Genomic DNA, 17,394 nt, shown 5'->3' with positions numbered 1-17,394 from the left:
ATCCTTTAACCTCAAAGTAAAGATGATTATTGCCAAGCATAAACAATAATACTAATTAAGAATGTGTCCATAAGTAACGCTTTATTGCTTATGGTTGCAGATGTTTGCTTTCCCAATTTAATGTTCTAGATTTTGTAATATGATGTAAACATGAAGATGTCTGCCTGTATCAGGACCACTGTGTGCTTGGATGGAAATTTGGTACTTTGCAATTACTTCCCTCACTTGAAGAGATAACTTAGTATCAGTGTTTGTTTGTCTTTTTCTAAGTTTGTTTCATGTAAGTCCAGTTTATGATGTGATCTTGGCATGCCTATATGGAGGGACCAATCCAGCATTTATATCCTGCAAAGTTCTGCATGTGAATGAGCCAGTCATTCAGCATGCAGTGTGTAAACCTCCACCGGTTTATAAAACCACACGAGCAGCTGCAGCCAGACCTCCTCACAGCTGCACGTCACAAAATCACGGTCGAGCAGTGTCGTGGAGATTTTTAAAATGAAAGTTCAAACCGGAAACACACTTGTGGATACTTTCGGCTAACTTCACTGTCCTCACTGCTCCCTGCTCACAAAATGGCAGGAAATGAACTCCCTTAGCGACATGTTCATTGTGTATTACAGCAAACATGGCCCTTTATTTGTCACTCACAGTGGGCTTTCCAACAGCAAACACAGGGAGGAGGAAGCACATCACGGACATACAAAATAAGAGTCGCGCACAAAATCGTATCACCTGTTCTGTGTGATTGGCATTTAATATTCATATTACGATGTCATTTTAGCAAACGTTTCCAGTTGAAAATGTATGTTAAATATGGCTAAATGGTAGCTAAACAGTAAGCTACGTGTTCCAAACATATAGCACGATGGTATTTTATCTTGAAGGTTTGAAAGCGGAAGTGTAGTATTTTACCACCTGAATAGTAATTTTGTTCTGTGCGTGTGAGAAAAGGAAGAAAAGAGGGTCGCTTATAGTGAAGTGCAGCTGGGTTGGCAGAAGGGTACGAGGTACTTTTTTTTATTATTGTTATTTTTCGTACACTCTGCCCGTTTCCACCTCCTTATCCTGGCGAAAGGTTGAACGCTTAAAATGGAGGCGGACAGATCCGGCGGAGGACCAAACCCGAACTCCGGAGGCGTCGGCAGCAGCGGAGCGGGGCGCAACCCAAACGGGCCCAAAGCAGGACCGGGCCAGGCGACATCAGCTGCGGCGACCGGGGCGATGGCGGCGGCGGCGGCGGCGGCAGCCGGGGCCATGCCCGGATCGTCGCAGGCTCGGGAGCTGCAGGACGGGGACTCGGGTATGACGCTTCCTGGGATCCTGCACTTCATCCAGTACGAGTGGGGACGCTTCCAGGCCGAGAAATACCGCTGGGAGGCTGAGAGAGACGAACTCAGGGTAAATTGATAATTTAGCCTTCGTTTGCAGCGTTACCGCCGAATATAAGCCAGAGAGGAGATAGCAGAAGCTCCTTTAGTGTCGCTTTGTGACGGTACACATGCCCTACAATCAATCAGAGTCAGGATGACACAATGCTAACGGGCTAACATTACACCCTGTCATACTCTGCCGACCAGGATGCATTATTCCCCGACAGTAAAGGGAAGTGAAGGGACTCTGTGACCTCCAGCTGATCAGCACAAGACAAACAGCCTCCAAACATAGAATAAACTATATGTTCAGAAAGCTTTAATCTCTGCCCTTTGGCCTTCAGATGCTCATATAATCAGTTTCATTCCCACTCACAAAGACGCACCCCACGTAGTTAGATGATGCAGGTTTTATTACTGGAGCAAGCAAGTTATCCTGCAATAGAAAAGGTAAACAGAGTTAAGGTGTGGCTACCTTGCAGTGTCTCCTTGATGTTATTAAAGGGGCATGCCCACACCATACTGCTTTTAAGGTGGGCTTTATTCTGGCGTTCATCATTTGTAAGGAGACACTTGTCAGGTTTTCATATCCCACAAATCAAGTGATCTGCGCTGTTGTGGTTAAAAGGTGATGACACACAGCCGGCAGCTCCTTCTCCAATCACTGCATTTGAGAGTGAGAGTTGTCTGAGGGTCAGTCGTCAAAGTAGTGTCCTCACTCGAGGAAACTCCACTGCAAAATGAGGAGCAGTTCAATATCGATGCTGTTTTATTCAGGAAACAATATGCAAGAGCTTTTAACAGGCCTCCGCTCTCACCATGCACGCCAGGCAATGAGCAGGTTTTGCACTAAATCACATCTTGCTGCAAAGTCCTCCTTGGATGAAGTTCTTTGAGGCGTGATCTTAGCAAACAGCGGTCTGTGGTGACGTGCGTGTCTGTGTATCTGGTGGCACTGAAAGCAGATCAACATTTTGAATCGGGGCCTGGCACACGGGCGGATGAGTCAGTGGTGCGGTGGATGAACACGGCTTATACGTTTGCAGAGCAGTTGTATTTTTCAGCGCCATTCATACTTTTTGGCTGTCTTCGAGTATAACCAGTCAAGCACCGTCCTAGCTACAACCAAATGTAGTTTAGAAGTGTTGTATGAGTGCAGTTAATCCAGACCGAATGTAATAAAACAAAAACAATGGGGATTTTAAGATAACCTGCTGATTAATAACATGTGTGTTTTCAGCCTTTAGGTTAGAGAAGGGAGCTTGTGAATGTGTGAAATGTCTAGAAAAATCTACGTGAACGTGTGAGTCAGAGCCGTAGAGATGCCCTTGAGCCAGGCATGAGCCCCCTAATGGCTGCAGATGCTCTGAAGACAGAGGCTGCACTGTGCGACTCTCCGGCGTGCATGTGTGCGAGGCAGAGCATTGCTGGGCAAGCTTTGCGCTTACTCATCGGATTGTTCCAGGGTGAAGGCAGGTTAGGAAAACGTACACACGCTCGAAAACGCCAGCGCGCCCTGTGATTGGAATGACGGGCCGAACAGGCCGTCGTTTCATTCCCCAAACCCACTTGTGGTCTTCCTCCTGCAGCCTCAATTTGCTTGTAATTAGGATGAGCCATCGTCTGCAGCTCGAGAGCTCGACAAAGCCACAGGAAAAAAAAAAAACCCAACAACATATCATCGCGTCTGTTCTGTCTCTCCGCTTCTCACTTTGCCCCCGACTCAAACCTATGTAGTTATAAATAGGAGCCTGATAAAATATGGATGAACGATAACAAACGGGCTGCGCTCGCCGCTTTTATCGCCGTGCGTGGGTAAAGAGCGGGAATGGGAGGCAGAAGCAGGCCATCGCTATGTCCAACATGCCATTAGTGCTTGTTATGGAACTTTGTTTGCGTGTGCGCATTTGCTGCAACATGGTCTGGTTTCACGGGTACAATTAGCACCACGTTCTGTGCTGAGAGAAAGCGAGGATCGCCTGAGTGCCCGGTTGAAAAGTTGACCTAGCTTACATTTTAACACCCACAAGCCACAGGCCTCTGGCTTTTGTTGCCAGCATGCTCGCAGGGCTCTCAACATGCCAGTTAGCATGCCCCCCCCCTGCCTTCACCGGCCATGTCCTGCAGTTAGCAACATTCTGCGTATGTGTCCAACACATCACTCACACATGACATTTTGTGCTTTCACGGCATTCATAAGGTTAGGAAACCAACAATCATCTCACGCCTGTGTAACTGTGCGTGTGACGGCGTAGCGTAGCGTGCCTCTGAGACTTTGTCACATGTGCTGTCTCCGGGAGCGAGTTTTTGGTGCGAAAGGCCACCTGTGGTGTCGCGTCTCCAGTGACAGGCCAGGAATGAGGGCCCCCCCCCAGCTCCGGGCCAGGTGGGACATCCCAGCAGGACCATGGGACAGGTGGTAGTGGCCTTGTCCTGCCGTCCTTCAGACACGCAGTGTGTTCTATCAGCACTGTGTCTGAACATGCCTGAAGTAATTAGCTTGTTATTTGGCTGATCCTCATTATAATTTAATAGACAAACAGATTGTCCACCAGACATGGAACAAAGTCACCACACTTACCCTCCAGGGGGAAAGGGCGGACCTGTACCTGTTTCCCTTCGGATTATTCTCATTTTCATCTATTTAATTTTATTAACCGTGTCAGTAGTTGTGTAGAATAGATTACTGGTGACCCAGATGACATCACTTCCTGTAGAGCGTGGCCCCGGGGGCCCTGGGAACACATCTCTAATTAATAGCTCTGCGCTCTCAGCCACGACACACATATGACATCCATATGTACTGCATTAGAGTGTGCGCCTCCCGCCCACGCAGACCTGCAGCGCTCCCGTTCTACGTGTGTTGATTTTTAGTTTTGAACCTTTCTGTACGCAGTCGTCCGCTTGTTGTTGTATTTCTCACATTCTTTCCCCCCGAAATCTCGAAAATCCCCTGTTTTGATTTTCTTCTCTCTCATTCAGACACGTTCATGACACGCGAAATATTTTCTTTTCGCTTCCCACTGCTTATCAAGCATCTTCCAATCAAACTCAGGCAGCAAAGCCAACTTTTTAGGATGTCATTCTCTGGCTAAATACCTCCACACTCGCACACACACACACACACACACACGCTCGTCACACTCAGCACTGTCCCAGAAAAGTTCATTGCTCTACTTGTTGGCTCATGGGTTCCCTCGTGGGGATGAAGGGATGAGAAGATGGAGGGTGGCCAGTGGAGGAGGGAAGCTGCCCTTGACCCTGTTCCGCAGCCAGTCGAGAGCGGCTGACAGAACAGGCTAAATGTGTCAGCTCTCCATGCTACAACAAACTCTGGAAAGGTCAGCGGCGGTAGGCCACACGGAGGAAAACCCACCCACAGGAAAGAGAGATCAGATGGCACGACAGGTTTGCTCGCAACAAGGTCCCTTTGTACTTTAAGCTTTGTTAGTTTACCAACATGATACAAAGAAAATAGCCGCAGTGTCGGTGTGAGGGGCTGGATATCAGATGACACCCAAAAGACCAACACGTTTTGTTTGATACGCCTCGATTATGGATATTTTAACAGCCGATGAGCGGACTCGTCTTCACACAGAAAGCAGCGAAGGCTCAAAACAAATCTGACCCTGTCGACTCAGCTAACAGACAACAGCCGTGGTAAAAATGGTCGACTTGTTAAATTCACCTGCTCTAACCTGATATTTTAGCCACCGAACCATATGACCCCCCCCCCCTCAAAGGGAGACACTGCAGAAAGGAAGAGCAAGTAAAACCAGGTCAGAGCCACAGAATGAGTCGTTCAATAATAGAAAACGATTGCAGCAATAAACCCTTTGACACACTAATCCCTCTGTTTTGGCTTCCTCTACGTCCCAGGAAAAGGCAGTTCTGACTGCGCGCCTTTATTGTCATGTTAGCGCGCGTGTGTGTGTGTGTGTGTGTGTCTGTCTGTCTGTCTGTCTGTCTGTCTGTCTCAGCCAACAAAAGCCGCGTCAGGGATTTGAGGTTTTGGGCACCAGTGGGAACCTGTCCTTCTAGGAGCTCGGTGTGACAGTGGATGTGATGGTTATCTCTGTGTGTGTGTGTGTGTGTGTGTGTGAGAGCAGGTCGTGGCTCGTCTGTGTGGGAGTAGGTGTAGAAAGGTCTGCCCGGCCCCTGAAGGATGAACGAGACGCATTCCATCCGAGGCGGAGATCATGGAGCGCTTTCCCGATTCCGCTCATTTAGTTGAAAGATTTTGTTGCCACTGAGTCGGACGCACATCAGGAAGTGATTGAATCGCATTTCATATTACGCTAACTGCGGCGTGAGTGCTTCTGACCGCCGCCCTCGTGCTCTTTTGATCAGTTCAGCTCTGACATATTGACCTTTCAGAAGGTGAAGAGCTCTTCGTCGACATATCTGCAGCCAGTTGCGCCATCATTTTCGGGCCTTGCAGTAGGCTTTTAAGCCGAACTGTATATCAGGGCTGAGACGGCCGTCTGTGTTTGTTTATCTGTGGACAGAAGACCTCACATCTGCCATATCTGCCCCTCTCGTGAATTTGAGTGATTTCACCCCAGCTGGCCTCTCAGTGACCCGCAGCTGGCCTCAGTATCAGAGCAGCTGAAATGCTCACAGTCATTGTCATCATTGTGGATGCTAGACTGGTGGCATCCTGACTGATAGACTTTGAAGATGTCAGTTTAATGTGAGCTGGGATTTTTTTTTTTTTTTAAGCCGCATACCACCTGTTGTTAACCATTTATAGTACCCAGTATATAATGCACATGCTGCTTTCTTGTATCTGAACCTCCCACACTGTGACAGACAGAGAAACAGCCCGACTCTGCTTGGCTTGTATTCTAACATGTTCACATTAATGTCTGATTATGCCACACTGGATCAAGTGTTCCTGCCTGTGTGAAATGTACAAATACACGATTGCATCGACCATTACAAAACACAGCAACTGCACAATTGCTGCTAGCTCAATGCTAGATGCTGCTATCAGCGACGTAACCACAGCAAACTCTGAATTATTGCACAGCTGTTGATACAAGGCTAAGCTAAATGAATTCACCTCTTTGCATCCCACCCTTTAACACAGTTAATTCATCAGCTGTTTTACTTATTTTAGATGTTTTGCACAAACTGAACTGCTCCTCCTCGGTTAAATATAAAACCACGCAAAGTTATCTGTATCTCACAACCTCTAGCGTCTTCCCCGCAGTGTTGACACCCTCGCTTTTGACAATTATCTCCAAAACTCTCAGATAAGCATATAAAATCACGTTGCATTAATCAGGATTACTCAGCAGCCGCGGCAGAAAGGTTTTCTTGGCAGATTATCCTGTGTTCCACTGGCCCTCCTAGCTGCTTACATGACTGTGTGTGTGTGTGTGTGTATGTGTGTGCGCTTTCCTGGGTGATTGACTACCCTCTCAAGTAGACCGAGTGCCTGCCCCGTGAGATTGTGTTTTTAGACTGTTCTAGTTTTCCAGAACTGCGTATGCGTGTGGGAGCAGACTCGTGGACACAGACAGGGACGTGCAGAGGAGAAATGGACTGTAAAACAATCGGCATTAATGCTCCAGTGCCGCTTGGCACAGAGGGGGAAAGAGGGAGGAGAGGGCGAAAATACAAAACTGTTGGGCCTGCAATCACCTGAGAGTAGAAACGGGTCAGACTTTTAAACCCACCTCGAACTGCCATCACTGTTGATTTGTTTTTTTCTCCTTCGAGTCACAGTTTTGCTGAGAAACCGCTCACCGACAAGCATCACCTGGTGTGAAGCACAGAAACACGTGCTAGAAATCTTTCTCAAGTCTTGCCTTGTGATGCCTTACTCAAGGGAAGACCCCGTCTAAAGATAGCCCTCATCAAACCTTCACGCTGTCATTTCTCTTTCTCACAAAACCCCTTTACTTGTTTGATGGAGACCGGGCAGCGAGCACCTCTTTCCTCAAGGTAAGAATTTTATCAGCCCAGTGAGGAAGGAAGCGGACGGAAAATGAGAGGGGAAGCGCACAAAGGAAGGATGTGTCTTAAAAGAGGATATTTGAATTTGGCCAGTCTGTCTTGTTTTTCCTCTGCTGCAGATGCGCACTGAGGCCTCGGTTAGGAGAAGTTAAAAATAAGAGCCCTGTTCCACAACCCTCTACTTATTCTGGCTTCTCAGAAGTCATGTTTGCTATGCTCGTCACATCAAACTTTTTTTTTCCCTTCACGTCCGCGGCCTCTGTTGATATCAAATGCTTCACTCTCCGGCCTTAAATGAGGCCGCACGCGCCTTTTTTTTTTGAAAGAGAGCAGACAGTCTTGTCATGGTGTGTAAATGAAGTGATTTTCAGATCATATGTGCTTGTGAGTGTTTTCTTGTATGTGTGTGCATTTTTTTTAATGGTTGTCAGCGTTTTGTGTGTGTTTTCAGGCTCAGGTGGCATTTCTGCAGGGCGAGAGGAAAGGGCAGGAGAATATGAAACAGGACCTGGTGAGGCGGATCAAGATGCTGGAGTACGCCCTCAAACAAGAGAGGTAAGATGAATGTCCCTGGGTCCTCCAGTCTGCTATCCACCCGGCCTGTTATAATATTTTTGCATGCTGTAGACGCAGTGATTTGATAGTGATAGATTTTCTTGTGTGCTCACAATGCTGCCCTCATGTGGCGCTTTTTGGGGTTGCAGGGCTAAGCACCAGAAGCTGAAGACAGGAAACGACCAGAGTCCCGGAGACAAGAAACCAGAGACAGAGGCAGACCAGCGTATGTTTACCCAAGCCCTCATATGCTCTGTTATTTGGAGATATTATATCATCTGCTGCTGTTGTCTTTTTTTTTCTGCTGCTGCTGTACTTTAAGAGCAACTCAAAGTTTCTGCTTCTCTCTTTTTGTGCTCATACCTTGCTGTTGCATCACTATTGACCAATCTATTTTCTGTAGTTCCCAATGGGCCAGCTGAGTCAGACTCTGAGCCAGCCAATCAGATGTCCTGGAAGGAGGGACGACAGCTACTACGCAAGTAAGGCCTCAGCGTCATCAGCTCCTTTTTTTTTTTAAATCTCAGTGCTCTGCTTTATCTCAGCACTTTATGATTGGTTTTTAAATTGTTATCTGGTTCTGGGTTTATTTTTATGCATGCCTTTTCCTGTGAATGTAGATATCTTGAGGAAGTGGGTTATTCAGACACCATCCTGGACATGCGGTCTAAGCGCGTGCGCTCCCTGCTTGGGCGGAGCAGCCCAGAGGCTAACGGGCCCCCGCCCAGCGAAACCTGCCCCGAGCCGGAGCCCCGGGCGGGCGGAGAGTCGCTGTTGGTCAGACAGATAGAGGAGCAAATCAAGAGGTGAGACTGGAAGCTGGCATGGTCTCTGTCTTTCTCTCTGCTCCACTGAAAAGGATAGTGATGCTCACAGTTTGCAACAAAATATGCATGAGTGAAACAACAGGCTGGCATTTTCTTTTCTTTTACTTGTTAATCTGCTTTTGAACAAATTTCTTTACAAGCATGAACTTTTCATACCTGTTAGTGCTGTTTACCCACATGATATTTCCCACTGTTTGTAGGAACGCCGGCAAGGAAAGCTCTAAGGAACGTCTGGGGGGCTCTGTGCTCGATAAGATCCCCTTCCTGCACGGCTGCGAGGACGACGACGAAGACGACAGTGACGAGGAGGACGACTTTCAAGGCATGGCCACCGACTGCATCGACGGGCCGCGCAAGAACAAGAAGTCTCGCGCGAAGGTATGATCAGTGATTTTTAGAAATGTAATCAGATCGATAATGACAAACCGCAGAGTCCGTTCATCCGATCACGTGAGTAACACGAGCTTCTCGGCTCTGTTTCCAGATGGGTTCGGAGCCCATGACCACAGACCTGGACCCCGAGGACGAGGAGGACGAAGACGACTCGGAAGACGCCCTCAGTGAATTTGACTTCCTGGGCTCGGGGGAGGATGGGGAGGGGGCGGGAGAGGCCCGGATCTCGGGGGACGGACGGGAGTTAGGTACGCTGTTGCCGTAGCAACACCATCAGCACCAGCACTGCTAGAATCACTGCCCACAGTGTATCTGTCTTTTTTTGCCACCCCCCCCCCCCCACCCTGCTCACCTTTTTATCTTTTACTTCTCATTGTGTCCTGGCATCTCTTCTTGTCAATAAAACCAACCTCTTTTCCCAACCAGCTGTCTCTCTGTCCTGTTTCACGAGCTGTCAGTCTGTGACTCTTTGCAGTTGTGTAGCTGTCATCTCTGTCTGTAGATGCACTCTCTCTGGTCCGGGGTCATTTCTCAAAAGGTTACCTCGCATGCTGCCTTCTCTTTTTATATGTCCACACTTCATTCTCTGAGCCATCTTTACACTGTGTGCCTGTGCTTTTATTGATTTCCTCCTCTCACAAACAGAATCTTGAAAAACTGTGAGTGTACGTTGTGTGTTTTAAAGAGAGAAGTCTCTCCTTTTTGCCTCCGTCTACATTCGTCTGTCTCTCACCTGTCCGTCTGTCGGCCTCTCCGTCCGTCCTCCGCCTCTCTGCATGACTGGATGTTTTGTGTCTCTCTCCTCTTGCCGGGTTCAGAGAACCGCAGGAACAAGTTACAAGGCATGATGTCGGACTTCCCCCCTAAACCCACCCCGCCCCCCTCTGTATCGGGACAGGCTCGCTCCGGCGAAGGTAAGACTTCCCCACTAAATACGCCCCATAGAAAACCATAGACTCTCCTCTGCAAGTACTCTACCTCAGTCTCCCACATGCATGATGAGCTTAGGAATCTCAAATTTAGATGCTGTCATGTCTATGTTCAAATTTAAAACCTGTGTGGGGAGTACATTTATAAAGTTGCTCCTACACCTAAATATTTTCTGAATATATAAATGTTTCCTCTGGTACACGGTGTGAGAGTAAGGAAACAAGATGACTGGACTCTTGCCAGGCGGATCAAAGATTCATTGCTATATTTTGCAGTCGTCTCCGCCTGCGCTTGTAGGGCCATGACGGTTTGTCAAGACGCAGTCGTAACTCCTGTGCTTTTCCATCTCCAACCTGCAGGCGGCGCCCTGGGTTTCTCCTCTGACGTCTTCATTATGGACGCCGTCGGAGGAGGGGACATGAACCTGGGTGAACTGGCTGATCTCACTGTTGCCAATGACAACGATCTCTCCATGGATGTAATTACACATTTGCACAATGCACAGGATGCAATCCAACCTACACTTGTGTGCTGAAATTGTGTGACTGTTCCCTCTTTCTGTATGTGCTGTCAGATGCAGGATAACAGAGAGGAGTTCAAGAAGACATGGAACCCTCGTTTCACACTACGCAGCCACTTCGACGCCATCCGCGCGTTAACCTTTCACCCCAGCCAAGCGGTGCTGCTCACGGCCTCTGAGGATGGAACGCTAAAACTGTGGAACCTCAACAAGGCCATGCACTCTAAAAAGTAAGAGCCCGTAGAAGCACAGGGAGTTCCACAGCTTTCCAAGCAGCAGTCGGACACATAAAAAATAGAAAATCAAAAACAGCAAATGAATTGAACTAGGAAGCACATTTACAAGACTGTGTCCCTCCACAGGAACGCAGCGTTGGACGTTGAGCCCATCTACACATTCAGAGCTCACAGGTGAGTCGAGTCTGATACGCGTACAAATACAAATCCTCGCCTTGTGCGCAAACCTGCCGCTGCTGACCCCTGACCCGTCTGTGTCTCTTTGCCCAGTGGAGCCGTTCTGTCGCTGACCATGGGCGAGGACGGAGACTCCTGCTACAGCGGAGGTCTAGATGGAACTGTCAGATGCTGGAAGATGCCAGACCTCAACGTGGATCCCTACGATAACTACGGTGAGTCTTCCCCAGCTGCCAGAGGATTTAGCAGTCACTGAGTAAAGGTTGTTTTTATGCCTCTGCACCGGCGACAGCTACGGCTGGAGGCATAATGTTTTTGCGTTTCCTGTACAGCTTCAGGTGATTGTTGTTGCACCATGTGTTTTAATATGTGCGTATCCATCCAGATCCCAGCATCGAGAGCAGTGTGCTTGCAGGCCACGAGGACAGCGTGTGGGGTCTAACTTACTCGGCAGTCCACCATCGTCTCGCCTCGTGCTCAGCCGACGGCACTATTCGAATCTGGGACCCGCAGAACTCGGCTCCCTGCCTGTCTGTCTTCAACAAGGAGAGAGGTAGAACATCTGTGCTAAGTTTTTTTAAATTTGAGTTTTTGTATTGTGTCCACGCCGCACAACATCACCATCTCCTGTGTTCTCCCAGAGCACGGCACGCCCACCTCAGTTGCCTTTGTGGCCACTGACCCCAACCAGGTGGTGGTGTCATTTGACGGCGGTGAGACGCTGCTCTACGACCTCAACACAGAGCAGAGCACCACCGCGCTAGAGACGCAGACCAAGGATGGTATGTTCCAGACAGTTGATTTTCCACCACGAGTAATATCACCCGCTCAGGCATAAGTTAGAAATCAATGGACGACGGATTAAAATGGAGTCGTTTGTCCTCCTTTGCAGGCAGTGAGCTGATCAACCGTGTGGTCAGTCACCCATCTGAGCCCGTCTCCATCACTGCACATGAGAACCGCACCATCCGTTTCCTGGACAACAAGACAGGTATCTGCAGAAGGGGTTTTATTTGTCAGCTGTTCATTTGCTCCGCAGCCGTACTTCTTTGCTGGAATGTGAATGCATCTAAATCGGCTTGCTGTGTGTGTTTGTACAGGGAAAGTTGTCCACTCCATGGTGGCTCACCTGGACGCGGTCACCTGTCTTACCACAGACCCTAAAGGCACTTACCTCATCTCTGGCAGTGAGTACCACTCAGCTTTACTGTCCCCTAATGCAGCTGAACATCTCTGTATAGTCTGCAGGCCAAGAAGCATATGCAGGATTCTTTTCCACTGTACTCCGCAGCGATCTCTGCCCCTCATAATGTTGTTGTCTTTGTTTGCACCCGCTCGCTGCCCCCTGCAGGCCATGACTGCTCGGTGCGCCTGTGGATGCTGGACAACAGGACGTGTGTGCAGGAGATCACGGCCCACAGGAAGAAGCACGACGAGGCCATCCATGACGTGGCCTTCCACCCTTCCCAGCCCTTCATTGCCAGCGCCGGCGCAGATGCACTTGCCAAGATCTTTGTCTGACAGCACTGTCGTCATTCTGGTGAGATGGAGGTATTATTTATTATCGAGCGCGTGCACACAGTGAGACGCAGATCAGCTTGAGCTGTGATACAAGTCCATCAAAATTAAACAAGATGCAGAACTCTTCACTCTCCTCACTTCCTGGCCAATATAATATGCTTTATTCATCATTTTATATCCCTTTGATAAATACACCAGTAAATTTTAAAGATGCACCCCACAATTTAGACACATAGATCAGTGTATTTGTCACGGTTAGTACTGCTCAGCCTGTTAAAAAGAAGGTTGTGTAATTTCTTCTGTGGCTCAGGAGGGAGCTCTCCAAAGTCTGGGAAACTACTAAACTAAAATTTATTATCATCGGGGGGGGAAGTAAATGAATTGTGTTTTGGGAACTGTAGAATTGAGCGTTTTTGAGTAGTCAAATCTGAGCCTTAAATTGTGCAGTTTAGAAATCTTACATGGCCACTCACTATAACAGTCTTCCCCTCCAACTAGGAATTTGAAAATTGGATAAATAAACGTTCTTTGTCTTTTATGTTTGTGTCCTGATCAGCTCTGAACGGCTGTTGACTTTGTTCACCTTCTTCTCTTCTTGCAGAGTTCTACAAAAACAACTGGGCCAAAAGAGACTGAAGACTACAGTGGACAAATTTCACCTGCTTTACGCACACACACACACACACACACACACACACACACACACACACACACACTCTCACACACACACACACTTGTCCTGCACCCCACTGGCTGGGTCATCGCCACAGGACATCCCCTCCCCTCAGTCTCCCTCACTGTTCTCCGATGCCTCAGTGACTTCTTGTAATACTAACCACACTGCTTTTTTATAACTTAAAAATCCCGGCTGCTCCGTTTTCAAGTAATCATGTTTGGAGTAACACTTTTTCTACACTACAATTTCTTTTCTTTTTCAAACTCTAACAACTACTACAAAGCACTGCGCGTGTTTGTGTGTGCGCGTGTTTGTGCGCTTGAACGTGCCGACGCACTGCTCACATTTCACGGAGCACCACCGAGGGAACACTGCACAGCGCGCACAAACGCACCGCCACATTTCATCTTACAGACCTTTTTTTTTAGTAGTTCACAAACTGCTTGCGGCTAACATACACATGTAGGCATGACTAAAAACAGCAACCTTTCCAAAGGACGCGTCGGCAGAAAACACCTGACCGACCCCTCCACTGGGAATCAATGTATTACATTCCAAAGACTCCAGGTAGAGCGTGTGCGGTGTCGTGTTTTGGGGTTGGAGAATGTCAAACGGAGGCGTGCGCGTGAAGCGAGGAGGCACTAGACAGTCGCTAACTAGTGTTGGAACAAATAGCTTTAATTTCAACTTTACGGCCAGGTCTCATCGTTCGTCTGAGTATTAAAGCGTCCCCGTGATTCTGCCTCTGCTTCTGTGTGTGTCTGTGTGTGTGTGCGCGTGCGTGCGTGTGTACAGGATAAATGAACCAGTTTCCATAGAGATCACGAGAGCGCAGTTGGAGGCCGGACACTGCAGGGGTGTGAGGCTGGTCTGCGTGCGCTCGACAAATGACGCAGTTTGTGTCATTTGGTGCTTTTACTGTACAGAAGATTGTGTGTGTGTGTGTGTGCGCGCGCACTAGTTAAATCACGGTGCTATGAAAAACCTTGAGTCAGAATCAGGGACCTGTTTTGTGTGTGTGTGTGATTGAGAGACTGTTTCTCATCATCTGGCCACAGATCGAAGTCGAGCGCATCGACTTTTACGTGACATTTCAGCGTTGAATCATTTCATTAACTGTGGTCACATTTCAGAAATGGAACGGTCACTCTTCTCATTAGAGGGACGCGAGTAAGGTCGGCCTCGATCGCTTCAGGCTTGAGGAGTGTACTGAGCCGATGGTAATTACATTAAGGCGAGGACCACCTGGACTGAAAACGCGTCCTCCGATGAGAGCTGCTCGGATCGTTCATTTCATCTAGAAGCCAGCAGGCGGCGCTCGGCCTCTGGCTTAATTTATTTATACAGGCTTTCCAAAAAAAAAAAAAAAAAAAGCTTGACATTTACCTTCACTTGTGTGTTGAGGCAAAGTTCCCTCTTCTTGTAGGACGTGCACGAGTTGCACTATAGCACATTACCCAGAGAACTGATGATGTGAAGCCGGTCGCCTCTTTCCCGAGAGGCATGCTGGGAGAAACGGCTCCAGGGTTAGAAGAAAAAAGAGCAAAGTAGGTCCATTTTGAATTCAGCCACTTTTTCCTGAAAGAAAAAGAGAAAGTATTGGTTTAAGATGTGTAGGTGTCAGCTGATACTTTTCAGCACCTAACCGTTCTCGCTGATGTGTCACGATTCTGCTGTTTGGAACGTACCGTCTGGCTTCGGTGGAACCGTCGTTCCTTTGAGAACAGCTCACATCTCTCTCTGCCTGCATTCTGACTGAGAACTGCAGGACACGTGTTCGTCGGCTTTGGGTGAAAGTTGCCCCTTAACAGCTGACCTGACGTCAGATTACTTGACTGTTAACTACCTTGAGAAGACTGATAAAATCTAATATTAGATCAGTTGGCTAAGGAGCACCGTCCTTCCTCTTCAAGACTACAGGGTCACACTAAGGGTCAGAGGTCAGATGTGAGGGTTGGAAGTAGCCTAGAGGTAAACACTCCTTTCCTAATCACTAGGAAGACTAGCATTCATAGTTCCAGGTTTGCTTGTTTGTTTGTTTGTTTGTGTACTGAAACAGGGTGGTAGACAACAACCAGGTGCAACTACATTGTTGCGCCGCTGCTGGGCTTAACGTCCTGTTATCTCACTGAACTGCTATTTGGCTCCACTTTGCACTACATCTAACTGTGGGTGGCGAGACGTGGTTACAGACAGGGTGCAGAACTAATGTTTTTGCAGGTATTTCTTATACAATCTGGAGTAAATACTACAAGGGTGGGCGGCGAGCGGCGAGCTTTGTGCTCCCTCTGAGCCACCGCAGTACGACCGCTCCCCGAGAAGAAAGACAAATCAGTATGACACATCGAAAAAGAAAAAGAAATCGAAACAGAGGTTGTAAATGATGACTAGAGATGCCATTATGTGCTGTAAATGTCCATCATTTCCTTGTTTTCTTTCTTGCATTTCTTTTCTTTGATTATGAATATGATTATTAAGATGTAAGAATACTGTAGTATCATAAGTGAATCATTCTTCCTTGCTAGGCATAGAACTTGCTTGTGATTGATAATGGCAATGTATAACTTGTAAAAAAAAAAAAGGAGAAAAAAGCAAAAAAAGCAAAATGATTAAAAATGTGAAAAATTAAGAAAAAAAGTAAAAAAAAAAAAAAATCTGTTACCAGTCAGAGGCCAAGGTAAAGGACTCTCATTTCTTTGTGTTTTTATTTTTTTATTAGCAATTTATCACTGTGTGATATTTTGTACATCATATTAAGCTGTATTCAAACTATTTCCTCTAACTACAAGGGATAAGAGACCTGCTTTTTATTAATTTTGTTTTATTATATATTTTTGAACTGCATTCTAGCTTGTATCAAATGACTTTCTCTTTTTGTTTACGGGTCCCCTGTTGTATGTCATTAAGGAAGAAAAAACAAAAAAATGAAGATTTTGTACAGTGAATTGAGAGGTTTGTGTTGTCTTTCTTGATTTCTAGCAAAGGATACAAAGCTTACAGAAACAACTGGACACGTGGAAGCATCAGTCCTTACATGTATTAAAACACAAGAAGTACCCTGATGGGCTAATCGAAGAATTGCACTGATGAGGGACATCCAGGAGACAGATTTTAAAATGAATGATTGAAAGAGAAGCAGCAGAGACGGAGATGTTCTGGCCTTCAGTCTGAATACGTGTCTAGTTATAAAACGTTGGATGTCACGCTTCCAACAATATAACATGACAACATGTTTCATTAGACCCTCCATTCCTGGTGAACGTCTGTCGAACTCCAAGCCCCCAGTTTGTAACACAGGCTTAAAACCGAAGAGTTCAAATGCAAAAACAGATAAAAGCCATTCTGAAAAGGAATAAACCAACACCAGGTTGACTGATAGTCCCACAAGTACAAACATGATTTAGGAAGGTCTGCTTTTTTTAAACATTTTTTTTTACATGAATAGAAAAGATTGATGAAATAAATAAAAATGGAGATATGTGTCTGCAAATCCAAGATAACCTTGATGACATCATCAGGGTCGTTTTCTCAGATTTATAAAAACTCCTTTAGGACAACAGACAAAGATGTTATACAACTGGTTAACATAAAATGTAGCTTAAGGTTCACTTAAACCACGATTACAAAACAGTTTGGACACTGTAAAACAATGTTGCTAATTCTTTTTGACACATCATCAACTTGAAACTGTACAAAGACAATATATTAAATGTTTAATTCATCAAATGGTAAATTATCTGCTTATTCTGAATTTGAAGTTTGGACAGGAGCAACAACAGACTGGGAACGTTGTGGAACGCTCCAAAAACACCTGTTTGGAACATCCCACAGGTAAACAGGTTGATTGGTAACAGGTGATAGCATCATGATTGGGTATGAAAGGAGCATCCTGGAAAGGCTCAGTCGTTCACAGGCGAGGATGGAGCGAGGTTCACTGCTTTGTCAACACATGATTGCACAAAGGATTTTACTACATGGACTCAGGAACACTTCATCAGTAAACACAGTTTGTTTGCACATGATTTCATTCTTTTTTTTATGAACATTTTACACAGCGTCCCAACTTTTTTGGAATCAGGCTTACAGGTTTTTTTTTTCTGGGGATTTCTTGGGTTTGCTCAGTTGTCAAAAAGACCCCCTCAAGACCTCTGTTTTGACATGTGGGAATTCTCTGCTTTGAAAAATAATTTGTGTCTGACATGATTTTTCTGCAAAAAGTTCA

The 17,394-nt window shown here is 46.7% G+C and overlaps 1 protein-coding gene across 1 annotated transcript; it reads left to right on the top strand.

Annotated features, from left to right (window-relative positions):
- The first annotated feature begins 931 nt into the window (after positions 1-931).
- strn4 (striatin, calmodulin binding protein 4) lies at positions 932-16,117 on the top strand. The gene is made up of 18 exons (XM_041940484.1): positions 932-1,401; positions 7,789-7,892; positions 8,042-8,118; positions 8,296-8,374; positions 8,513-8,698; positions 8,920-9,097; positions 9,204-9,360; positions 9,931-10,026; positions 10,402-10,520; positions 10,617-10,792; positions 10,925-10,972; positions 11,069-11,190; positions 11,361-11,528; positions 11,617-11,757; positions 11,868-11,966; positions 12,076-12,162; positions 12,327-12,515; positions 13,098-16,117. The coding sequence occupies exons 1-17, from the start codon at positions 1,093-1,095 to the stop codon at positions 12,494-12,496; spliced, it is 2,316 nt and encodes a 771-aa protein (XP_041796418.1). The 5' UTR covers positions 932-1,092; the 3' UTR covers positions 12,497-12,515; positions 13,098-16,117.
- The last annotated feature ends 1,277 nt before the right edge of the window (positions 16,118-17,394 follow it).

The sequence above is a fragment of the Chelmon rostratus genome, chromosome 7 (assembly GCF_017976325.1).
Source record: "Chelmon rostratus isolate fCheRos1 chromosome 7, fCheRos1.pri, whole genome shotgun sequence".
Lineage (NCBI taxonomy): Eukaryota > Metazoa > Chordata > Actinopteri > Chaetodontiformes > Chaetodontidae > Chelmon > Chelmon rostratus.
The sequence above is the reverse complement of the archived record's forward strand: the minus strand, read 5'-3'. Positions and strand labels throughout refer to the sequence as shown.